General features: G+C 48.6%; 1 protein-coding gene across 9 annotated transcripts in view; it reads left to right on the plus strand.

Moving 5' to 3' along the window:
- LOC120758131 (contactin-4) overlaps window positions 1–25,401 on the plus strand; it is a 264,846-nt gene extending 239,445 nt beyond the window's left edge. For 8 of the 9 annotated variants that reach the window (XM_040076012.2, XM_058422177.1, XM_040076014.1 and 5 more), the window contains 11 exons: window positions 13,421–13,596; window positions 14,656–14,776; window positions 15,839–15,997; window positions 16,914–17,063; window positions 17,478–17,548; window positions 19,250–19,484; window positions 19,966–20,081; window positions 20,433–20,619; window positions 21,138–21,250; window positions 22,535–22,703; window positions 23,623–25,401. In XM_040076012.2, coding sequence (XP_039931946.1) covers window positions 13,421–13,596; window positions 14,656–14,776; window positions 15,839–15,997; window positions 16,914–17,063; window positions 17,478–17,548; window positions 19,250–19,484; window positions 19,966–20,081; window positions 20,433–20,619; window positions 21,138–21,250; window positions 22,535–22,703; window positions 23,623–23,723 — 1,598 coding nt within the window. In that variant the 3' untranslated portion in view covers window positions 23,724–25,401. The remainder of the gene's footprint in view (window positions 1–13,420; window positions 13,597–14,655; window positions 14,777–15,838; window positions 15,998–16,913; window positions 17,064–17,477; window positions 17,549–19,249; window positions 19,485–19,965; window positions 20,082–20,432; window positions 20,620–21,137; window positions 21,251–22,534; window positions 22,704–23,622) is intronic. The other variant, XM_040076013.1, reaches the window with a different exon arrangement.
- The last annotated feature ends 284 nt before the right edge of the window (window positions 25,402–25,685 follow it).

Consider the following 25,685-nt stretch of genomic DNA (forward strand, 5'->3'; position numbering starts at 1 on the left):
TCCAGCACTGCCTCAGGGTCCTTGCAGCCTGCAAGAGCCCTTCTCCGCCCCTCCACTCGGAACACGAGGTTTATTCAAGGGGTTTAGAGTTGCAGGCAGCTTCCCCGTTGACTCCAGCTGCCAGGAGCCGAGGCTGCTGTGTGATGCTGATCCTCATCACCTTGTGCAGGCGTGAGGGGCTCCGCTGGAGTTTCAGCGCTGGCAGGTGCATCCCCCCAAGCTCATTACACCTCAGGCTGGTGAAGTCTGCTTTCCCTCCCAGCTCTGTGCAGGTGAGGACCTGAGGCCGTCAGAAAAACCAGGTCAGCCCCAGAGTACCCCAAGGGAAGGTGAAATCACCGTCAGCATCCCTGTTTCTCTGACAGTAAATTGAGGAAAAAGGGTTGTGATTATTCTGAGGTGACAGGAGTGTGGCAGAATGAGAAGCTGATGTCTCCTGTGCTGCTGAGCTTTCCCCAAAGCCTCCCCTTCCCGGGCTGCTCAGAGGCACCTTTGGCTTCTGGTTTTCTGCATGTGAACTTGTCAAACACAACTGATCCCTGCTCTGTGACAGAGAACAACTGGAACTGTGCCAGGAACTGGAACTGGAATGCCCAGGGAACAGCTGGAGCTGTGCCAGGGCAGGCTCAGGTTGGATTTTTGGGAAAGGTTCTTCCCCCCGAAGGTGCTGGGCACTGCCAGAGCTCCAGGAGGGTTTGGGCAGCACTCCAGGGATGCCCAGGCTGGGATTTGGGCTGTGTGTGTGCAGGAACAGGGCTGGACTCTGGTCCTTGTGTGTCCCTTCCAGCCGAGGATGTGCCGTGGCTCTGTGATCCCACCACTGCTGTGACCTGTGAGCAGGGGAAGGTCGGTGACACCCCGAGGATGAGGATGAGGATGAGGGTCACAGTGACAGCCATGGCCCCTCTGAGGACTTGTCCTAGCACAACTTTGTGGCCAAACACTCGAGCAAGGCTTGGATCCCAGAACAGTGAATAAAAAGCACAGCGAGAGCTCTCAGTTTCTTACTGGGGAAAGAAAAAAAAACCCAGTCAGCTGCTAGGGACAAAACCAGAGAAAGGCAGAGACAGAGATGTAAATGAAATCAAACCCCAGTAACAAAATCAAACACCACTGCCTTGCTCTTAGGGCTGGCTGAATGAAGTTCAGAGTTTCTTTTTCTCTTGTAAGCACTTATGGCTCATAACAAATAAAACTTGTAAACATAACACAAGTGTTAAGCTTCATTAAATTTGCAGCAGACAATTAATTTTTTTTTTTTCAGGCAATTCAGAGGTTCTTCTGTAGTACTGATTTAGTTTAATTGAACATATTACCACAAGCAGACAATAAGAAATATATTGAAGATATCCATCTGGCTCCCACTGCAAACCTCGTGTGTCGTTTGCTGGGGCTGTCACAGGCCTTACTAATTGCCTCATTTTGGCTCTTTCACAATCAGTGTGATTTAGCCATTAACATGATAAAAGTCATCTCGGTGAAGAGCTCGATATTAAAAAGCATAGATCTCCTGCCTTGCTCTCGTGCCAGTTTTGGACTAATCCCCAGCATCAGTGGAGTGATGTTTTCACAAAGCAGAGGTGCAAAGGGACCGACCCCCACGGAGCAGCTTCTGCAGGTCCCTGTGTGGTTGTGGTGGAGGGGCTGCAGCTGGTGGGAAATGTTGCCTCTGGATTTGGGAAATGCCATAGGTTCTCCCCTCCCACCGCCTTCTCTCTCCTTACTCGCCCTCCAACCTTCAGGCACATCAAGGGTTCTAAAACTGATAATTGCTGGGGTAAATAATGCTTATGGACACGCCTGATTCAGCGCATCAAGTGGGAAAAAATTACATTTTTAGAAAAGTCCAACCATTATGGCTGAATAACCTGTAAAGGGGAAAAAATTCCCAAAATCCCAGTATTTTGGTTCTGTATTTTTACCTTAAAGCCACAATGTATTGCAGTGTCAGCATTACTGCAATTGCTGGGAAAAAAAAAAAAATAAATTAAAAGAATGTCTCTAAAAGCTCAGCTTTAAAAGCTTTTAAATTCCTTTTGTTTCAGGAATTTTTCTGATCTCTCCCCCCCAAAAAAAGCAGGAAGTTCAGGAGTTTTCCATATTCAGTAAAAGCCTGGGTTGTTTAGCTCATCTCTGAAGATCAGATCCATACATCAGCTGGAAGAGGAGATGACCTATAGGTTAAACACAGACTCTTAATGAGACGAAAGCAGGTTAATTAGCAGTTTTCATCAACTCACTTCCATTTATTTTAACACGCTGCATTTCAGAAAGGTTAAAATATTTGTCAGTTTTTGAACACGGATGAAAGCCCAGCGTGGCTAAAACCAAGGCACAGGTCACATCGAAATCCAAGGGGATGCAGCGTGTGTGAGTGTGTTTGTGTGTGTGATTGGACATAAATCGTAATTTACTAATTATTTTGCAGTGAGGCCCTGGCAGAGGGTGCCCAGAGAAGCTGTGGCTGCTCCAACCCTGGAATTGTCCAAGGCCAGGCTTGGAGCAAACAGGGAGAATGGAAGGTGATGCTTTCCAGCTCAGGTTATTCCCTCTCATGCCCAGCCCTGGTGTTTGAGGTTCATGCTGCTATTCTACCCCTGGGCTCGGAGATCAGGGGCCATATCTCAGTTCCTGCAGCTCTGTGTGCCTCTCCAGTGGAGTCTCCAGGAATTCCAGTCTATCTCCTTGAGCTTTAGTTCTGTGGAGCTCCCCTGGTTGGCAGAAAATGGAACGTGACGGTTGCACTTGACATTCTAAGCTGTGCTTAGCATTACAGGGGATGCAGTCCCACGTCTCCTCCTGGCTGGATTTGGTCTTTATCCCAGAGGAGGGTGCAGAGAGCTCCTCCTTCTTTTAAAGTGTGCAGCGGGATGAACTTCCAGGGAATTCCCCGAGTCCTGGGTGAATGAGGGTGGTACCCAAAGGGAGAGCAGTAAAACAGAGCACTGGGGTCACTGTGGCGCGTGGTGCTGCATGGCAGGGGGGAAGGAGTCCCGAGAGCCACTTCTCCCCACTTCTCCAGGAATTCAGTGTGACTGGGGTGGGGGAGACGCTGATCTGAACACGAGCTGCACTGGGGAGTGACAGAGATCTCTGCTTCAGGTGAGGATGAAGGAAGCAGTGTGGGAGAATAAAGGAAGGGAACTTTATACCCAATTTATACCCTTGGAATCAGTGGCTCAGAGCAGACTGGCCTGAGGGCGATGTTTTTAACATCAAAGAGGCAGAGGAATTGTTTAGAGAGCGCATTTTCTGTCCTAGGAGGAGGAAGTGTGAGAGTGCTGCAGACAGGAATCTGGGACAGTGGCTGGGGAAGTCCCAGTGCTGCTGTGCGTTTTCTCGGGAGCTCTTTTGGAAGCAGCTTAGCAGAGCCAAACACCCGAGGATTTGAGCTGATGGGAGTTTTTCTCCTTGAGCCTGGATTGCCAGCAGGTTACCCAGAGCTCCTCATCGGATCATAAAAGCCGGGTGGAACCCAGACAAAGGCAGATTCAGGGGGTGCCCACAGCGCTGCTGCACGAGAGCGAGGAGGTGCTTCAACATTAGGGACTCCTGTCACCTGATTTTCCCTTTTTTAGTACAAGACTGTGAGCAGTCCCATCAGAGATCACCTGGAGACAGGAGTCACTTGTCTTTATCCCAGAATACAAAATGTTCCTCACTCAGAAGCAGGTGGACTGTGAAATACATGGAATTTCATCGCTGAACTGACTTGCCAGGGCTTGGGTTGGTTGTCTCTGTCAGTCACACCACGCACTTGGAATATGAATTTTGCTTTCATTTGAAGCTTTTAAGTGGGCCATGAAGAACCAATCCGATTTGTAGGGTTCAGCACTGTGTTTTCTTCCAGGTTCGTTGTGAATATATCTGAATATAGAGTTTATTGAGGAAATCAGCGATATTTCAGCAGTGAAAAATTCAGTTCCCATCCTAGGGGCACAGTAAAAAGTCTCTGCAAAAATCCATTCGTCCTGGGGGCTAAACTGAGCAGTTGACAATGAAGTCATTCCCTGCAGGAGAGAGCCACGAGTGGGAGTGTCTGGGAGAAAACTCCAGACCAGAAAAACTCCAAACCCAGCGCTGAAACCAGGCTGAAAGCAGAGGTGGAGCTGCTGCTCCGCCACTTCCCTGTGTGGGTCTTTGTGGGTCTTGATCCTGGCCTTGGAATTATTTACATAAGGAAAAACTCGTGGCTCATTTGAGGCAAAATGGAACAGCAGAAATGTCGGGGACCCTTTTTAAGGATTTATTCAGGCGCTGAGGATTTCGAGCCAGTCCTAATGAGGGATGGTCTTGGGGGTTGCTATTTTCATTTCACCAGGGATCCTGCCTCCCCCCTGCCCCTGACACCAGCACCAGGCAGCAAAGCAGGAGCACAGCCCTCAGGATGTGAGCTTTGTCTTCTCTGTGTGCCTCTAATTAGAACGAGGGAGCACAGGGCATCGTGAGCCCATCTCATCTTCACCAGGGAACAAATGAGACCTTTTCGGGCCGGGGGATTTGGTTGCAGTGCTGGTTGGGTTGGTTCTGGTCTCCCTGTCACGGGCTTTCTTCATTAATAGGTGCTGGGGTGTTAGACTTGCTCAGGCTGCTGCGGAGGTCTCAATGGGGATGCAAGAAAAAGTTCATCTTAAATGAAAATATCTGCTGTGCACAGTGGTACAGGGAGACAAAACAGTGTCTAATGAAGGCCTGATCCATTTTATAGGCTGGGCAAATAAGGCAGCAGAGACTTTTAATGACTCGCTCAAGGTCAGACAGAAAGTGAGGAGGAGAACTCATTTTATTCCCAATTACTCCAAGTCCGTGCCCACACTGCAGCAACCTTCCTCTTCATTTGGCACTCTTCCTCCCCTTTTTGCTTATCTAATTCTCTTTTTGATGGAATTGTTGAGCTTAATGGTTCCCATTTGGCTGTGACTCAGAGTCTCAATGTTCAGACTGCTGTTGGAGGGGCTGTGTCCCTGCTGTGCTCCCCACGGGCAGCTGGGACACACTCCCTGTGGGAACAGAGCTAGAATCATTCCCTGCTTTGCTTTCTGTGCCTCCCTGGTGCCTGGCTCAGTTCTTTGGATACTTGGAAACTCCTGAGGTTTGAGGCTGGTGTGCTCTCTTTGACTTAAACTTGCAGGTACTTTCCTCTACAAATGTGTATTTGCCACAAGTTAAAAGGGAATAGTAAAAAAAAAAAAAAAAAGTAGTAAAAACTTGTCCTGTTTTTAGAGGTATCCATAGGTGCTCCCCTCCTGTTCCCTTTCCACCACGGCACGTGGGAAGATGAGTGTCTTGGGCTGATCAATGTCCTGGACACCAAGCCTGGCTTATCCCAAGGCAGGGATGACTCAGCCAAGCCTTGATCTGCGTGACATCAGGGATGGTTAAGCTGTGGAGCCCTGTGGATCATTCACTGGGAAGCTGAAAAGTCCAGCCAGGGATTTTCTGGCTGTTCCCTAAGTTTGACAGCTCAAGAGGCATCTGCTGCTGATGACTCTTAATTTGGGATTTATTCTGGCACGACAGCTAATTCCAAACATCTTGGTGCTGATGAGGAGGGTGGGTAGCAGGCATAGAATTCACGTGGGAAAGGTCTAAAATACACTTTTGTGCCTTAAAAATGCCAAGGCTGTGGCAGTAGCTCCGTGACTTTGCAGTTTGAGTGCCTGGATGTTTTTTTTGCTGCTCCACTGCTTCCTGAAACTTTTGATTGTTGCTCACCTCTATTAAGAACACCTGAAAACACCGTAAACGAGCCAACTCCAGAGGGTGAGCTGTTCCAAGGGGCAGAATGCCGTCGGGCTCCGTGGAATTCCACGTGCACGGTTCCCCCGGTTGGTGGCACAAGGAGAGCAGTGATGGATCCCTGAGCCACTCGCAGGTTAGCTCAGAGGAGGCGTGATTCCTGCTGTATCTGATTAACCTTCTCGGGGAGGTGGCCGTGGTTTCTGCAGCGACAGTAGATTGTTCCAGCCTCGAAGAGACGGATACGGGCTCGTCGCAATCAACGGCCCGCAGAAGGTGACACCTGGAATTCCCCGGGTCGTCCACAAAGATTGTCACCAACGCCTGGATCGTTTGTCAAATACAGAGATCTCACTTGAGGCAGCTCTGGAGTGAAGTGGGGTTTTATTTCAGCCCGCAATGCAGAGCTGCAGAAGGATGTTTGCGGTTCCTGGTGCAATCAGGCGCTGTTGCATCCTGCTGCAAAGAGCGAGAACAAATTTCCCTGAGTGGCAGGTTTGATTGTCATCTCCAGAGCCCATTACGTGTGATTTGCTGTGTGACAATTGTATGGAGAGAGCTTGATTTGATCAGATTGCATTGCACGGGATAAAATGGAGGCTAAAGTGGACTATTGGGTCCTCTCCTCGCTCACTCCCTGCACTCTCGCTGGAGTGGATGTATTTTCAGGTATTTTGTCTTTGAATCTGCTCTAATGGCTCACCCCTCCCCAGCACCCTCCCGTGCAGTTCCATTCTTCACATGTTGTCAGATTTAAATGAACCTTCATTTATTATCCATCCCCCCAAAGAATGCAGGCTGGGATCTGCAGAATGCAATCCCCTGGCTGACTGCCCGCTCCCTTCTGGGCAGTGGGGGACATTCATCCTGGCAGGGACACGCTGCCATCCACTTTGGAGAGTTTTCCATCTGTGGGAAGCTCTTCAGTGGAGCTGAGAAGGAGACTGCTGCTCGTGGAAGGGGCAGATCACAGGGGACAGCAGCCAAAGTCTGCTCGTGGGAACTGAGGAAGCAGAGGACTTGCACAGCGTTGCAGTGAGCTCACACAGACAGAGGTTTGTAACAAAGCTGAATTTTAGGCCTTGAAATATTTGGTGCTTAGAAAGTTTCTGAGCTGCAAAAAATGTAGAACAAGCAACTATTGTATGCTGTGAAGTGCTTGTGCAGTGTTTAGTGAAGTAGACACTTGTAAGCTTTTAGCGTCAGCCTGTTAAAAAACTTTTAAAAGGCCTTGGAACAAAGAGAACTTTGGCTTCTGTTGTTACAGCATGAGTTTTACCATCTATTATGTTTCTGCCTTCACTGAGGCTGATGATGGAATAAAAAACTGGTGGAACACCTCTCTGTCACCCCATCCCATTACTGGTGACTAAATCCAACAGAATCATCTGCGGTGTCGCCTCTACTCCCCCCCTCTGTTGGTCTAAAATGCCTTTTAGAGTGCGATGTGTTCTTTTAATCACTGTTTGACTTGTGGGGGAGTCGGGAATTCTAAAAGTGTGGCAAAAACCCTCATTTATTAAAAACCTGGCCCATCTTTGGGCTGTAAATGCAGGGATGTTGCCTGTTCTTAGCTCTTGGGGCACACTTAGTGAAGCAAGTGCTTGTAGAAAATGTTGACAGGCACGATGGGTTGTTTCTTCTGCGTGGACAGAGGCAAAAACTGCACCTGAAAAGGCGTCTGCTGACACATGGGTGTTTTTAAATTTCTCAGAAGATGGGGGCTTGGTGATATCTGTTTGCCATAACTGTGGACTTTGTAAACTTTGTAGAGGCAGGAGGTTGCACAAGCTGACAGTCAGGGTATTAGTGACGGCTTTTGCTTGACTTTTGGAAATGTGAAACGTTCGCACAAGTGTTTGTGTATTTTGGTGAAAAAAGGCATGACCCGGTTTTGCTTGTTCAAAAATGTTTGGCAAAGTGTTTGAAACAGCCATAGTTAATCTAAGATTGAAGATCTCCTCTCACAACAACCTTGCCCACCCTCACAGCAAACTCCTGGCAAAGGGGCTCAGCTAAAAGTAACCCCACGTCCCCACTCTGCTGTGGGGAGATCTGAGCCAAACCAGTGCCAAGGTAAAGATCCTCCTGCAGCAAAGCAATTTTGGCACGTCCTGAGCGCCCGGCTCAGCCCTGCGTGCCGCTGAATTGGGTCTGTGCTCTCCCAGGAAAGGTCAGACGTTCCACCCCTCCCTCCCCTGATCCCTGCTGAATTCAAGGCCGTGTCTCACTGCAGAGATCAGCGCTGCCCGATGGCACGGAAAGCTCTAATCACTAATCACAAATATTTCTAAAATCAGAGCTAAGTGACTTTAGTCCCAGGCCTAAAGTCCCTTTTCAGAAGCGATAGTGTCTCCTTTTAATAGGATTATATTTTATTAAGCTGAACTGCCACGGTACACACCAGAGGGTGGAAATGCTGCAGAATCTTCTGCTAAGGATGTGTGTAATAGCTGATCGTAGGGAAAAAAGAGATACATTGGCATGAAAGCCAAGTGCCGGTTCCTGAGAGCATCTGTGTGACTCATCACAGCTCACAGGTGGGATATTTTAAAGGCCAAATACTGTAAATACTTAACCTTTTCCCCATTTCTTTTTCATCTCAATTTTGGCCGTGCCCCATGAAGTTCTCAGTCTGTTCAGCTGTAATTTGCTCTGCTAATTCCTCTCTGTGCTCAGTCATTCGCTGGGTTTTAATCTCTTTAATTCAGAGCTGTACTTTCCTCTCTCCTGCACGTCTCAGTGTCTGATGGCAGAGCACTCAGAGCTCCCAGAACTTTCACCAGTCAGGTCTCAGAGGCTTTTGACTTTATGGTCCTGGATAAATACTTCATTCACAAACAGGAAAAAAAAAAAAAAAATAGAGCACATTTGAGTATTCTCATGTATTGGACTTTGATTCTTTGGTTGCTCATAGAAACCAGATCCTCCAGGATTGATTTTTATTATCTCCAGACATGATTTGCCTCGGAATCAATACAATAATGTAAAATGTCATTGCAAATAGAGGACATTGATCTGAGATGCATTTATTAACTCCCGCTGATAGAAGCCAAAATGGAATTGGTAAACATGCTGGTATTCCAAAAAAAAAAGGAAAAAAGGAGGGAAAATGAGTCCCAAATGCTCCAGTTAGAGTTCATCTACAAGAAAAACACATCTTAAAATCTTGTACAGGAAATGGTTTATGCAGATAAGGAAAAATATATCTGGACCTTTACCAGTGTAACACTAATCAGAGAGAATTAGGTAATTAGCTGGTTAGTCAAACTGGAAATTGCTGCTTATCTGCGCAGGTCCTCAGGAAAAAGAGGGAATGGAGAGGGACATGTACTGCAGACCTCAGAGTAGGCTGAAGTTTTGAATTAATGGATCTTGGAGTCTTTTCCAGTCTTAATTATTCCATGATTCTGTAGGATCTTGTACAACATTCCCATTCTCTTCCCAGCAGCGTGGAGGTGCGAACTTGAATGAAGGCAAGGCTGGAAGGAGAAAAGAAGAAATAATAACAATAATAATCGGGAAAATTTCCTTTTGAAGGGGGTCAGCCTGAAAGAACTGCTAATTCAGGGGCTGTGCAGGGGAGTTTTGATTTCTTCAGGGTTTGTACGCTGGATAAATGTGTCAAAACCTGAGTATTCCCTTCTGTTCCTCCTCCTGTGTCCTGGGGTTGATGTGTAAATAAGCCCTGAGGTATGAGCTGCAGCCAGCCTTGGAAACGCTGACGTGATCCCTTCCCTTTTTCATCTGCCTCCGAACGCTGGATTGCACCGATTGGAGCTGCATCTCCTGAGCGTGTTCCAGCTCCGTGTTTCATCAGAGTTTTATGGAGGACACTCCGTGCTCCTCCAGCACTGCCTGCCGAGGCCTTGGACATCCTCACCCGCGAGGACCCGCTGCATCCATCCCTGGAGTGGCTCACACAGCCCCGGGGCTGAGCCAAACTGGGAACCCCGTCCAGCCAGGCTGGAAAAACACAGCCCCTGCGGTCCGTGGGAATTCCGCTGACGGGTGCGGAATCTGGGACACCCCCGCGACATTCCGAAGCTGCTCTGCGCTGACCTAATTTTTTAAGGAGAAAAAGAAAAGAAAAGAAAAGAAAAGAAAAGAAAAGAAAAGAAAAGAAAAGAAAAGAAAAGAAAAGAAAAGAAAAGAAAAGAAAAGAAAAGAAAAAGAAAAGAAAGAAAAGAAAAGAAAAGAAAGAAAAGAAAAGAAAGAAAGAAAGAAAGAAAGAAAGAAAGAAAGAAAGAAAGAAAGAAAGAAAGAAAGAAAGAAAGAAAGAAAGAAAGAAAGAAAGAAGAGACGTTTTCTGAGGGTATCAGCATCTGCCAAGGTTTGTGTTGCGACCAGAGGAGCTCTCTTCCCTGAACAAATCCTCTCTCCCCATGGACACCTGATCCATGACAGGATTCCTTCCCTTGCGGATTGTGAGCCCCGGGCCCGACCCTCGGTCCTGCAGCCTGGGGGGTGCAATTGGAAATGCATCTCAAAATGCATCCCTGCATCCCAAAAGATGCACTCAGGGCTGGTGATGGGCAAATGATTAAGGAGATAAGGGAAGCGATTACAGCCTCTCAACAGAGGGGAGGTGCTGCTCAGCTCCCTTTCTTCCAAAGGAGAAAGAAAACTTTGTTCAAATCTCCTGCAGCATAAACCAAATCCATTCGATCGGCCAGCAGGAGCCCGAGCTCCGGGCACTGCGCTCAGCTGCGCCGAGGGAGGGGACACAGGAAAATCGGGGATTTCCCCGAAGGAGGGGAGAGCAGCGAGGCTGGGTGAGGGCTGAGCATCCAGAGCCGTGTTCTGGTCGAGACCTTCCCTAGGAGCTCCCGGGCTGCTCGGAAAACCCATGGAAATCTGGGAAGTGTCGCCTCTGCCACACAAAGAGCCGGAGTGGAAGGAAGGCAGGGAAGGAGCTGTGCTGTTCCCCGAGCCTTCAGTGACACCTAGAGACATCCCTGCCTGTGTCACATCCCTGCCCGTGTCACATCCCTGCCTGTGTCACATCCCTGCCCGTGCCACATCCCTGCCGGTGTCACATCCCTGTCGGTGTCACATCGCTGCCAGTGCCGGTGTCACATCCCTGCCCGTGTCACATCCCTGCCCATGCCACATCCCTGCCCGTGTCACATCCCTGCCCGTGTCACATCCCTGCCGGTGTCACATCCCTGCCTGTGTCACATCCCTGCCTGTGTCACATCCCTGCCCGTGCCACATCCCTGCCCGTGTCACATCCCTGCCCGTGTCACATCCCTGCCCGTGCCACATCCCTGCCCGTGCCACATCCCTGCCTGTGCCACATCCCTGCCCGTGTCACATCCCTGCCGGTGTCACATCCCTGCCCGTGCCACATCCCTGCCCGTGCCACATCCCTGCCCATGTCACATCCCTGCCCGTGTCACATCCCTGCCCGTGTCACATCCTGCCGCCCCAGGGATGCTCCAGCCGGGCGCACCGTGCGGGGCTGGGCTCGGACAGCAGCAGCAATTCCCCATGGAAAGGTTTCTGCAGCCCAGAGGGGTTTAACAGATGTGTGCATGTGGCACTTGGGGACTCGGTGACCTCAAAAGATCTTTTCCGGCCGAAGTGATTCCATGAAGCCTGCAGGGATTTTTGGAGGCACCAGGCATTCCTGCAGGAGCGGTGCTGAGCTGCTCTGGACTTCAGCAAACACCCTTGAGATCATGTATAGAAATCCTAGAATTCTATTATATTTCAAATTCTCTACGTTTATATAAACCTATCATATTCTAACTATATAGACCTATCATATTCTTACTATATTCTAGAATATAAACATGCCATAAAGAATAATACATATATTTATATTCTAACTATATTCTAGAATATAAACATTCCATAAAGAATATTTTTTATATATATATATTTACATTCTAACTATATTCTAGAACATAAATGTTCCATAAAGAATATTACATATATATATTTACATTCTAACTATATTCTAGAATATAAATATTCCATAAAGAATATTTAATACGTATATTATATTTAACATATTCTACAATGTAATCATATAGAACTCTAGAATACAAATTACATACCAGAAATCTATATTCTAGAATCTGTTCTGGATTCTAAATTTTTATACAATTATATGTTCTATTCTGTATATTTACAGCCTTTATATTCTTCATTCTTTTCACGTTTATAAACACCTGAGAAATATTAAATGTATTTATTAATTGTCATAGCAGTTGTTTTAAGAGTTCCTCTGTCTGGTCAGAAGTGAACGCAAAACACAGACAAATTAAATTTGTCCAAGATAATACAGCCAAGTCCCTGAGGACTTGATCTGAAATCTCTACAGACAGCAACACAGTCTTTCTCACCACCTCCTGGAGACTTTTGATAAGGTTGAAAGTCCAGGAACAGCTTTGCATCCCCTGGATTTCCGTGAGTAGCTCTGCCCAGCCCATATCTGTGTTGCTGTATCTTTATTATTTTAGCAGAGAATTAAGCAGTTGGGCAATAGGCTCAGGAAGAAGCAGTTGAGATTTTGGTGTCATGTACCAGAGACTGAATAATGCTGGTATTATTTTAGCATGACAGCTGTGCAGAGTAGATTTTTGGAATAAACAAAAATATCTGTCTCTGTATGATTTTCAGACTTTTGATCTCATTGTTAAGCAATATTTTTTCTGCTTTTCATTTCCTCTGAGGCCCTGTAGAAAAAATTGCTGCATTTTTTTGTCAAGAGAAATGGAAGGGGAACGTCAACTTTGGAGGCAGAGGGAATTCACAGGCACAGAGGAGGAGCTGGAGTCTGCGTAACGTGTCGTGGCTCTTCTTTCTGTGCCACCTCTGCGCTCACGCTGCAGTGAAAAATAGACAGCTCAACCCGTGGTAAAGGAGCTGTGGAGCTCCAGCTGTGAGGAAGGGCTCAGTCCTGAGTGAGGGTGGAGCTGCTGCCTGTGTTTGACACACAGCCAGGTTTGGGGCTTCCCTCTGGAAACGTCCTGCTTGGGACCCTCCCTTCTGCCTCAGCTCCCTGAAATGCCCACCTGACATCCATCACCCCGAGGGTTTGGCTTCCACGCGCTGGAAGGTTCTCTTGGTGTCACTCATCATCTGTATTTATTCTTTGTGCGGGCTCTCCTTGGCCAAGGAAAGGATTTGAGGTGTGAAACCATCACGAATCAGAGAGCGTGGCCAGATCTCAATAAATGTAATAACAATAATCTCAGCCTCATCTTTGCCTTTCCAGGTATGGCCAGGTTAAAAACTCCTGGTTTTAACACACCCTTTTTATTCCAGTTTTAGAGATTTTACATTTAACTTAGGAACAACAGAAGAGGTTTTTTTAATAACCACGGTGAGCAATGTATGAGTGTGAAACAACTCTTGTAAGTGAGAAGATTCAAATAAGATAAAAAAAAAGTTTTAATCCAGCCTTGCAGATCTGCTGCATTCTTTTCCAGCCTTTTCTTTCCTCCTTCTTCATCAGGATGGGGGCTGGAAGAGGATCCTGGAGGGTTTATTAAGTGTTTTAATCCAACAGGTAGAGAAAGGACAAACCCAAAGATGGAATAATTCACTCGTTGATTTAAGGGCCCCCCTAAGTGATCACTGCTTAGGGCCTCTCTCAGCCCTACAATGTCTCTGTCCCTCAGGAGAACAGGAATAATCCTTTTTTCCCTCCTTTCTTTGTTGTTTGCAGACCCAACCCGGGTGATGGTGTCCCCTTTCAGCATGGATGTCACCGTTGGGGAAAGCATCGTCCTGCCCTGCCAGGTGTCCCACGACCACTCCCTGGACATCGTGTTCACCTGGTCCTTCAACGGGCACCTGATAGACTTCGAGAAGGATGGGGATCACTTTGAAAGGGTTGGGGGGGTAAGTATTAACTCTGACAAAGTGGGTGATGTGGGAAAGGTTACTGACAGAAGGAATCGGATGAAGGCAGCAAGGAAAAGGAGGAAAGAAATGGAAGATTTTCAGCAGAGGTAGAAGACTGGGAAGGGTTTTGCATGTTTCTCTGAGGGAGGTTTTAGAGAGCAATGGGTCCCAGGCTTACTGACAGTTCATGCCTACATTTGTCAGGAGAGAAATTTAATGCTGGAAGGAAAAGGAGATCCAATTTCCAAGCCTTGCTCTTACCCCTTAAAAAAAAAAAAAATCATGGAAAGATGAACTCACGGATTGATGAGCCCAGGGCTCACAGCAGCAGCCATGGCTGCTCAGGGTGACTGCTGCTGTTTTGGCCCAGAAAGCTAAAAAAAATTGCAAACTTTATTAATATTCCTCAATCCAAAGGCCACAGCCACGAGTTACCCTGAGATCTCCAACGTATCAAATGCTTTGTGTCTGGAGAGAAATTGAGAGAGGTTCTGGGCGTCCAATACATCCAGAAACCTAATTAGTTCTATTCAACAGTTAATCAGACATGCACTTGGCATTTGGAAAACAAATTACCGCTGGTGTGTGATGCAAGATTTCCTCAGAGAGTGCTGTTCTGGTGATCTTTAGCACAAAAATGCTGGGCAATCAGAATGCTGGCTGGGACACAAAGCCATGAAACTACTGCTGCTATCTCCAAGTTTGGGCTGGGCTTCCCTCGCAGGAGAGACGGAGACACAACCTGGGCCTCTGGATGCCAGAGAGGGAGAAAATGGGATATCCAGAGAGAAAAAGGAGGAATCAGAGCGAACCTGCATTGTTTTAATGGAGAAAGCGCTTAACAGCCCCCAACCCTGCTCCTTGGAGGAGCCAGAATTTAAGGGATGCTCCCTCTCTTACCTTCCAGGCAGGTTCCCATCATTTCAACAGTTTGCACTGCTGATGTTTTCATCAGCCAGCACAAAGTAAATCCATTAGTCACAGTGTCCTTCATGTGATAATGATGTTTAGGGCTCATTAAAAAGTAATTGTAACCAGTTTTCCCTACTTTATCAGCAGGATTCAGCTGGTGATTTGATGATCAGGAGCATCCAGCTGAAGCATGCAGGGAAATACGTCTGCATGGTGCAAACAAGTGTGGACAAGCTCTCAGCTGCTGCAGACCTGATTGTAAGAGGTATTTGAATTTTGCTGCTGTTGTCAGTGTTGTTGTTGAATTTTTTTTTTTTTTCTTTTTTTCCTGCCTTCTGTAATCCCTGGGCTCACAGACAGCCCAGCATCCTGTAATTAATCTGAGAAAAAGGCTCTGAGCACACGCTGGGGTTCACAGCATCAGCCAGAGCACGTGAGGTGTTTCAGATGTTCCCAAAACAGACCCAGCCCACGCAGCCCTGGTACCTGTCCGTGTCCTGAATGCCAGCCCTGCACCCACCGAGCTCATTGTGCCCTGAGCTGTGCAGCAGGAGCAGCATCCAGCAGCATTTCTGCCAAGCAGTGTTGTTATTTGTTAGAATAAACATGATTTAGTGACTCCACTGATACATCGAGATCTCTTCATTACCATGCACAGGTGATGTGTAGGTCTGACTTTAGCAGAGCTGTAATTAATTACCCTGAGTCTGTGTCCGCATGAGAAATCTGATTTATATTTTCCTGCTCGTTAACTTTGGGGGAGGCAAACTTGGGTGCTGCTCTGTCCCTGCTACCCTTGGCTCTCACAAACAGGAGGAATATTGAATTCTCACAGGGAAATGACCCTTGGTGATGATAAAAGTCCAGATCTTGTCAGTGCCTTAAAACACCAGAAGTGTTCAAACATTGCCCAGAGCAGCTGTGGCTGGAAGTGCCCAAGGCCAGGTTGGAGCAGCCTGGGACAGTGGAAGGTTTCCCTGCCACGGCAGGGGTGGGACAGGATGGGATTTAAGGTCCCTCCCATCCCAAACCATTCTGGGACTCTCTGAGGTGGGAGCAGACCGAACCCCGGGCACCACTCGGGCAGCAAAGGCCGTGGGATGGAGCAGAGGGGTCTCTCCCTGCCTGGAGCTCCCTGCAGAGCTTCACTGGTTAAAACCCCCCAGAGAACACCCAACGTGCTCTCCCAGCACGGTGCTCCCGGCCCCAGGCAGGCAAGGAGAGCTGGAGCTGCTCTGCAGGGACCCCCTCACCTCTGTCCCCAGGAGGGGAAGATGAACCCAGCGCTCCTCCCTCGAGTCACCGGGATTCTCCTGCAACCCCGCAGGTCCCCCGGGTCCCCCCGAGGCCGTGAGCATCGACGAGGTGACGGACACCACGGCCCAGCTGTCCTGGAGGCCGGGGGCGGACAACCACAGCCCCATCACCATGTACGTGGTGCAGGCACGCACGCCCTTCTCGGTGGGCTGGCAGGCAGTGAGCACAGGTAAGGCTGTGCTCCCACGGGGAGCTCCAGGGACACCACAGCCACCCCTCTGCACCCACACAGGGCTGCTCAGACCAGCCCTAGCCACGGTGTGAGAAGCAAATTCCCTGGCTGCAGAGCTCCAGGGACACCACAGCCACCCCTCTGCACCCACACAGGGCTGCTCAGACCAGCCCTAGCCACGGTGTGAGAAGCAAATTCCCTGGCTGCAGAGCTCCAGGGACACCAAAGCCACCCCTCTGCACCCACACGGGGCTGCTCAGACCAGCCCTAGCCACGGTGTGAGAAGCAAATTCCCTGGCTGCAGAGCACTGCTCTTATTAACTGGTTCCAGGTTTGGCAACCCAAAGATTTAAGGGTGCAGTCAGTGCCGTTACTCACCCATTTTTCTCATGAATGTTTAAGGGAGAACAGAATGAGTTCCTATCTCTTGTTGCCGTGCTGGAGATATACAACAGTAATTGTGGTCTATAAAGACATCCCTCAGGGACAGACCGTGTCATCCGGCCTATCTTTAAGGAGAATTATTTTCCTGATAGAGGGAAAAATCCCATGATGCGATTGCTCATTCCGTCAGAGGTTAATTTTGTTCCAGTAGCCGTTAAACAGAGACAAGAGTGGGTTTTAAAAAGAGAAAAATAAAGCCCCTCCAAACCTGTTGCCTTGACGCTTTGTTTCCAAAGCTGTGGCGGTTTTGGAGAAACTCTTCGACGGCAGGAATTTCTGGGCTAAAAGCACAGCAGTTTAATGCTGCCTCTTTCGCTTCTTTGCAGTCGGCAAAACGTTAGAAAGACGAGAGAAAGTCTGTCTATCCTTGGTATCTGTGTTAAGCCCTCGCCTTTAAGGAAAGGAGATCTCCCAGTGCCTTTTTCCCAGCAGCATTTTGATCCCCCGGGGGGTTTCCTTGCATCCCTAGTTCCAGAGATCATCGACGGCAGGACGCTCACAGCCACGGTGGTGGGGCTGAACCCGTGGGTGGAGTACGAGTTCCGAGTGGTGGCTGCCAACCTGATCGGGATCGGCGAGCCCAGCAGGCCTTCCGAGAAGAGGAGGACCGAGGAGGCTCGTAAGTGGGGCTGGGCACAGCAGCTGAGGGTGAAATCCTGCTGCCACAAATGCCAAGGGATGCCTCAGCCGTGGGGAAGCCCTGGCAGGTGGCTCCTCTGTTCTGTCGGAGCCCACAGAGGAACCCAGTGTGAAACAGGAAAATAAGTAAAAGGCCTTTCTTAATGGAGGACAAATGTTTAAACTAAACAATTAGAGGCTGAACACAGGAGTTAATTGACATACTTGTAATATACTGTTATTGACATACTTTTAATGTGCTGTTTGCCATGGCAAATTAGTCATTCTAACAGTTCCCGGCACCAGCAGGGGAAGGGCAGCAGCGTCCTGCTCCATCTCCATGTGGGTTTTGGGTTTCAAAGCTGTCACATCCATCTTCTGCATTTTTTCTTTTATTTTTTTTTTCTTTTTGCAGTCCCTGAGGTGACCCCAGCTAATGTCAGCGGAGGTGGAGGCAGCAAGTCTGAGCTGGTCATTACCTGGGAGGTGAGTCTCACTGCAGCCTTGTGTGGATTTCAAAGGGTTGGCAGTAAAAAAGCTCAGATTGTGTGATGAAAAAACACAGATGGAGCTTAGGATGGGCCCACCACAGCCCCAGGGACCATGGGGAGCAGGGACCGTGGGGAGCAGGATTTGCCACCAGCTCAGCTCCCCCTGACTCCCAGCACATCCCCATGGCAAAATGTGGATGGCCAGGAGCCACCCAAGGGATAAAACAGGTTTGGAACTGGTGGAGAATTGCCGTGCTGGCTCCCAGCTTCCTCCCTCCTCCTCCTCCTCCCTGGGATACAAGGCAGCAAACCCTTCAGAGCCTGCACAAGGCACGCTGGCTTTCATTGCTGCTGATGGCAGCCAGCGAGAGGAGATGCAGAGATGAGAAATGTTTAATATTCCTTGAGGCAGACGGGGTTAGAACTTTAGTCATTTGTCTGCTCATATTTTCGTGTTGGGATGCGATGCAGCTGGCATATTTCTCCTAATAATGAACTCCACTAGACATGCTAACGCTTCCATTTAGCACTATTTCTGACCAAGCTGGCAGAATGAATCGCCAGAGATATTTTTGAGGTTATTAAAAACCTATAAATGGGTTTTTGTCCTCACCACACAGCTCAATGTGCTAAATTTCCTCCTCTGTTGGACTAATTAGTTACGCCGTGTCTCCTAAAGATACTGCATTATGTTTCAAAAGCACACATGGCCAGAACATCAGCCACTGGTTCGAGATGCAATTTGCACAAAATATAATCTGTACTTTGACAGAAGAGTGGTTTTACTCTTTTAAATGTCCAGAGGCCTTTTCTTTACGTGAGCCTTACAATTCGGAGTAGGATGCAGTCACCAGCAGTAACCCCTGCTGAAACTCCGTGGACATCTCAGGGAGGGTGGCCCATAATTATGGATTATTTTAACACTGGAAACTTTAGGTTTAGTGCAGCTTTTTAGGGGGCTGCAAGCCTCAGGGTAGGAAGTGTCAGTCTGTCCAGGGTGCATTCTTTGGGGCTTCACATGTCACCCCAAAGGTGCGAGAGCAGCTGCACGTGTGTTGGGAAAGCAGGAACAGTGTCCTTGCTTCAGCCCAGCAAACCTCAGGCTCTTCACAATGCCTAAAATTACATCAGCAATGGAGGCTCCATCTAGTCAGGGAGGGAAGGGAAATGGGCTTTAGGAGAAGTGTCTCCTGGAGGTGCTGCTTCCTGTTTCATGGAGCAGAAAGGCTCTGCTGCAGGCAGGATGGGATGAATCCAGGTGGGATCTGCCTGCAGTGCTGTGTTCACAGAGTCTCAGAACCACAGAATCACAGAAACAATCACAGAATCAGTCACAGAATCAGTCACAGAATCAGTCACAGAATCTCAGAATCACAGAATCAATCTCAGAGTCACAGAATCACAGAATTACAGAATCATCACAGAATTACAGAATCTCAGAATCACAGACTCAATCACAGAATCATCACAGAACGACAAAATCACAGAATCATCACAGAATCATCACAGAATCACAGACTCAATCACAGACTCAATCACAGACTCTCAGAATCACAGAATTACACAATCACAGGATCAGCTAGGCTGGAAAAGCCCTCTGAGATGATCAAGCCCAGCCTGCGAACGCGGAGCACTCCCCGGGGCGCAGCCGGGGGCGTCAGCGCGTGCTGAGGCCGCGGTTTGTCCCTGCCCACAGACGGTGCCCGAGGAGCTGCAGAACGGCGGTGGCTTTGGCTACGTGGTGGCTTTCCGGCCCCTGGGCACCGTCAGCTGGATGCAGACGGTGGTGGCCTCGCCGGACGCCGCCCGCTACGTGTTCCGCAACGAGAGCCTGCCGCCCTTCTCGCCCTACGAGGTCAAAGTGGGCGTCTACAACAACAAGGGCGAAGGCTCCTTCAGCCCCGTCACCGTGGTCTACTCGGCAGAGGAAGGTAGAGATGCGCCCTCCCCGCCTCCTCGCCCCTCTCCCGTGCTGCAGGGTCTGAGGGGGTCTGGTCTCCACCTTGACGCATCCTTCCGTACCTCAGCCTCGCTCTGATTTATGACGAACGGCCAACCGCGATTAATTCTTCTCGTGCTCGTTAAAATAACGTTAATCGTAATGAAATCTTTTGATATTAATGGAAAAGTAATATGTAATCTGGGGAGAGCTCCGCGGAGATTTAGTGCGAATTAACGGCCGCTGATTAGGAGATGTTCCCACTTGTCCTAATTACAGTGCATGGTATCCTGGGTTGAGTTTAGTAATGACATCTTATTATTTCTGAGGGAGAGGCCTGACAGGCCATCGGTTTGAAACGCGGACATTTGTTTGCTTCCTTCCTTGTGCAGTGAGGAAAATAAACCCCCTGACGTTCGGGACTAATTGAACGTAGAATTGAAAGAATCTTACTTCTATTTTTAACTGCCCAGAGCCAACGAGAGCCCCAACCACTGTTTTGGCCAGAAGCCTTTCTGCCTCAGACGTCGAAGTTTCTTGGGCTCCCCCGTGGGAGAACCAGCACAAAGGAAGAATACAGGGATATGAGGTATGGGGAACAGAGTGCAGCATCCTCTCAGCAGCGAGCCTTGAGGGGACACAGAGATGTCCTCGTGCTGCTCCTCCCGCCGTGGGTGCGCTCCTAAAGCGGGTTTAGTGCGCAGAGATTTCTCTCACAAGGTTAAAAATTCCGCCTTTCTGTGTGGGATCTGGCTGGAAACGGAGCCCTCCTTGAAGGTGCTGCCACGGCCAGGCTTGGGCAGGGTCCCCAGGGGGGCCAGGGATGGTGGCAGGGAGCAGGAGCTGTCCTGGGAGCAGCTCTGGGTTGGTGACAGGAGCAAAGGGGTGCTGCCAGCCCCTGCGGCGCTGGGCACTGCCACGGCCCTGCTCTGCCTGCCAGGTGCGCTGCTGGCGGCACGACGAGAAGGAGGAGAACGCCAAAAGGATCCGGACGGTCGGGAACCAAACCTCCGCGAGAGTCGGCAACCTGAGGGGCAATGCCCTCTACCACCTGGCAGTCAGGGCCTACAACACGGCCGGCACCGGCCCCTCCAGCGCCGCCGTCAACGTCACCACCAAAAAGCCACGTGAGTGCCGGCAGGGACGCCCCGGCAGGGCCCAGCCACCGCTCCCCTCGCTCGTTTCCCAGCTCTCTCGAGTCTCAAGGAGCTGTCAGGCTTCTCCTTGCCAGGTTTTTGTGCAGATTTACCAGGCTCAGCCTTGTTATTTAATTCTTTTTTTTTTTTTTTTTTTTTTCCGCGAGGTTCTTCCCGGTGTTAAGTAAGCAGAGCATGCAAAAGCGAAATCACAGCTGTGCAGGCAAATTAAATATTTATCTCGGCGTTCAAGAGGGCTTTTTTTCCTCTGGTCCCAGGCATGTTGAGCAACTGACTGAATCCTTTTTTTCATTTCAAGCGCCGTGTCGTGTCACAGCTCCCGTGACCTCGAGGACGCAGCTCAGTGAAGCAGCTCGTTAGCTTTCCTGAGGGACAGGGCTCTGGGCAGGCTCAGCTGCGCTGCCGGAAGCCCCAGTGGCACTGGGAGGGATCCAGCTGGGAGCTGGTTCCCCTCGGTAACGTGGTGCTGTTCTTGTTGTTTGGTGCAGCACCGAGTCAGCCCCCCGGGAACATCGTGTGGAATTCATCCGACTCCAAGATCATCCTGAACTGGGACCAGGTGAAAGCCTTGGACAACGAGTCAGAAGTGAGAGGCTACAAAGTGAGTATCTCCATGGTGCCTGCTTGATTCCCCAGGTCAGATCTGGGGCACGCCTCTGTATTTTAGCACGTTTTTCCTGCAGCTCCCACCTGCAGGACCTCGCTCCTGCCTTCCATGGAAACTTCCCCAAGGCTGTAGTCAGCTCCTTAATTGCAGATAAATAAAATGCCTTTTTTAATAGCTCCCATTTCCTTCAGAAAGCCAAGCCAAGAGGAAAAGAAAGAGAATCCTCATTAGAAGCAGTTTTAATAGGAGATAATTCAACTAGAGAGAAACCTTGGGAAGAATTCAGCCCCGTCACCTTCCACAAGGGTTTCATTTCGCCCAAAAAGACGTTGCCCTGGGGTTGGAGCTGTGCAAACATTTCCCACCAGAGCCTGAGCCAGTGAAGGACCTGGCCATGCTCCAGGTTTTATTCCCAGTCTGGAATGCCAGCAGCTCGGTGAGCCTGTGCCAGCTCCCCTCAATTCCTGCACCAACTTTTAAGTGTCTTTGGGGCTCTGTATGGGCTCATCAAAAATACGTAATTCCTTGGGGTTTTTAGTCCAAACCTCAGATGAACCTCAGCAATCTGGACCAGCTTTTCACTACATATTTTAGGTTTGAAATGCAAATTAAGGAGTCATTTGAAAGAGGGAGAGAGAGACTCATCACCCTGGAGAAGCATCTAGAGGGTTTCTAAAACATTCTCCTTTAACTTACTGTGAGGATAGCACAGCCACATGGATTTATTTCCTGAGTCATAGCAAAACATTGCCCAGTTTTCTTCTTTTTGCCTAGAAATCTTGTATTTTATACCACAATTTATGATATAAATTAGTACAACTCCCACAGCTCAGAAGGTCATTCGCAAAAGTCATTTATTCCGGGAAACCATTGGTGGCACTGCATCAAATATCCCAAATATCCTAACTTAGTTTCCAGCAGCAGCATAATAAGGAGTTTCTGACCTCTGTAAAGGAGTTCTTACTTTTACAAGGGTTCATTTTGGCTTGGCCAAGGTAGAGGTTTCTCTGAGGGGCTCCAGCAGGTACCGGTGTCGTGTTGGGTGCTGCTGAGCAGCATCATCCTCCTGCCAGTGTCACCCCCTGCCCAGGCACTGCCACCTCTGTGCCGGTGTCCCCAGCAAATCCCACGTGTCCCCTGTGTGACCGGAGCCTGCCTGAGCACCAGGGGCAGGCAAAGAGCAGCAGCAGCACCTCTGGACACCCTGAGGTGGGCAGCTCTGAGGACAACGGGCAGCTCTGCCCTTTCTGCCTCCTCTTCTCTCTCCCTTGGCCGCAGGTTTTGTACAGGTGGAACAGGCAGAGCAGCACGTCCGTCATAGAAACAAATAAAACCTCAGTGGAGCTGTCCCTGCCCTTTGAGGAGGATTACATCATCGAGATCAAACCCTTCAGCGACGGCGGCGACGGCAGCAGCAGCGAGCAAATCCGAATCCCAAAGATATCCAGTAAGGATGGGGAGGGGCTGGGCTCTGTGCCACAGGGTCCCACCAGCAGATATTCCAGTCCCCGGATCTGATTTCACCCCAAAAGCAAGTTTCAGCCATAAAAACGCTATCCTAAGCAGTTCTATTTGTATTTAAGGTGTCCAGACGCTTTCCCCTCGCCGTTCCCTGCGTTGAATCTATTGTTTTACTGCAATTCCCTGTAACAAAATGCAGGATGCAGAGGCTTCTAAATCTATAATGCTGCCATACAGCCATATCCCATTGTGTGCTGGATGCATAAATATTTATTTAGGGAGATGAGGTGGTGTAGAAGAACAAACACAGAGAGTATTTTATTACACAACATGGCTTTCGCAAAATCTCCGTGTCCCATCTTCCATTAATAATGTCCCAGTTTATAAGCTGCATTAAATCAGGAGCCTCTGCAATGCAGGAACGTGGCATTAAAATTACAGCCATGTAAAACAACCCTGGGTGAGAGCAGAGTTCTCCCCACCGTGGCTGTGTAAACCATGCAGAGGAATTTAATCAGCAGCACAGGAGAGGGGAGGGGAGCTGGAACACGCCAGCTCCCGTTCGGCTCCAGGCCAGGGGTCACGGAGCAGGCACACGGCTCCTCCGGGCTGGGAGTCACGAGGAACAGCTGGAATACGGTGCAGTTGGGAAAAAATGCCAAATAACGATAAGCAGGCAGCGTGTGAAGTAATAGAACTGTGAGAGGAGCCTCAACACAATGGGGGCAGGAACTGGAACCAAAAACTCGGAGATGTGGCCGTGAAGAGGAGGAGGGGGCAGTGCACGGGGGCTGTGCCTTACCTGAAGAAAGGGAATTTAAACCTTGGGGGGAGGTGAGTTAGGGAAGAGTCCAGGGATTGTTCTCTGCTCACCTCTGGCTCCTTCTCCCCCTCTCCCCTCCCAGATGCCTATGCCAGAGGCTCGGGCTCGTCCACGTCCAGCGCCTGCACCCTGTCAGCCCTCAGCACAATCATGATCTCCCTCACAGCGCGCTCCAGTTTATGACAACAATGACATCCAGGACTTCTTCTTTATAATATAAGCAACATTTAGCTAGTTGTTTTGGAGACACCCAGTACTAAGTAATATTGTGGTTTGAGTACATCTTACTACTGGAAAAAAGAAAAAAAATGTTTATGCTTCTTTAGGAATGGCATTATACAGTACTTCCTCAAAGCAAATATAGCTTTGTCTGAAGTTTCCTTGGAAACTCTGCAATGCACTGAAAACATCTGTAATACGATGTTACCAAAGCAGTTTACATATGTCCTTATATGCATATTTTTTATTATATATTTAGTGTTTTATAGAATTTTTTAAAGTTAACATATGATGTAGATATTTAATTTTTTTCCTCTGCTATAAAATGCTACAGACGACATTATCACGAAAATATTGTTTGGGATTTTTTCCTTTTACGACGGAGAGTTCCAAGTTGTTCCTGGCAAATTGGCTGGAATTGCTTCACAGGGCAGAACCGATCCAGACCCGGATTGTAACAGGCTGAGCTTCACTGGCAGTTCCAGCTGCTGAACCCAGGGCTTCTAACACACGTTCTATCCAGAGCAGGACAAACTCGAAACCCTCAGAAGGGCAGAATTTTGGAAAACCACGTGCTTTTTGGTCGGTTGTGGACTACGGGACGCGTAGCCAACATTCCGGCATCGTGCAGCGAGGAGGGGCCGTGAAACTGCTTTGCCTTGATCATAATTAGCATCGAATTGGGTGGGGAAATGAAGATCCTGCAAAGCCGTGACCTCTGCCTGCGGTGAGGCGGCGGGACGGCCACCGGTCTCACCTTGGGTGCGCGCCCAGCTCAACCCTTCGGAGACCCAATTCCAAGGAAACCCCTGACGTTTGGGGATTAATTCCAAGGAGATCGGAACACGGCCGCTCTGAGACAGAAAGCTGCTCTGGGCTCGTTCTTTGGGACACAACCCCTCATCCTTGGTAACTCCACTCTCCAGAGAACGCTTGGGAATCTGCCCCGGAGCGGGAGCGGTGCTGCTCCCGGTTATCCGTGGAAAAGTGGGAATCTCCCGGAGATCCCTGCTGGAAGTTTGCCTTTCCTCAGAAACTCTTCCCAGACGCCTGGAGGCAGAACAGAGTCACACCAGAAAACGACAATATCCACGCTGGAATAATTCTTCTCAAGAGAAGGACTGTTTGTTACTACGGGGAATTTTGTAAGTTCAGATGGGATAACGCTGGAAAAGGCAACGGAATTTTCTATACAATTTTCAACTTTCAATGCGCTGCAGTGGTTTTTTGGTTTGGTTTTTTTTTCCTTCCTAATAGCTTGAATTTGCCTGTAACTTGTCTTTTTTGCTTACAAAATAATACAGTTAACTTTTAGACCTTCTAAATATATTTATTCAGTAACTCATAATCAGGATTCCACTTGTGTAAAAGTCAGGGGTGTTGACCAGAGAAATATTGTCAGTATTTCAAGCTGTGTTCCTTTCTTAGTTTGATATGGTTACTTCTATGTAAAAAAAAAAAAATAAAATAAGAAAAACCTTTAAAAAAAAAATCCGCAAAACCAAGAAAAATGAAATTTAAAAAAAAAAAAAAAAAAGCTTCTGTAGTTTTCTCCCCGGTGTAAATGATATTTATCAGTGATCTAGCAGATGTAATCTTTTTTTAAAGGTATTGGTAATAAATATTCTGTCATTTGTAAAGATACCTGTCTTCCAGGAGCCTTTTTCCTCCACTTTTTGCTCTGCCCAGTGAGAAATTTCCCCTCGGAGCCTGCTGAGACTGTCACTGATGTGAAGATACAAGAGCTGGTTTAAATAAAAAAAAAAAAATAAAAAAATCTATTTATACACCTCTGCTCTAATCCTGCTCCCAAAACTGACCAAAAAATGTGAGCAGCTGAATTTTTGGTTTGTTTTGTGGAGCCGTGACTGTCCAAGCCCATGGGGATGGTGCTGTTGGAGCATCTCGGACCCTGTGGCTGGAGCA

The sequence above is a fragment of the Hirundo rustica genome, chromosome 12 (genome assembly GCF_015227805.2).
Source record: "Hirundo rustica isolate bHirRus1 chromosome 12, bHirRus1.pri.v3, whole genome shotgun sequence".
Classification (NCBI taxonomy): domain Eukaryota; kingdom Metazoa; phylum Chordata; class Aves; order Passeriformes; family Hirundinidae; genus Hirundo; species Hirundo rustica.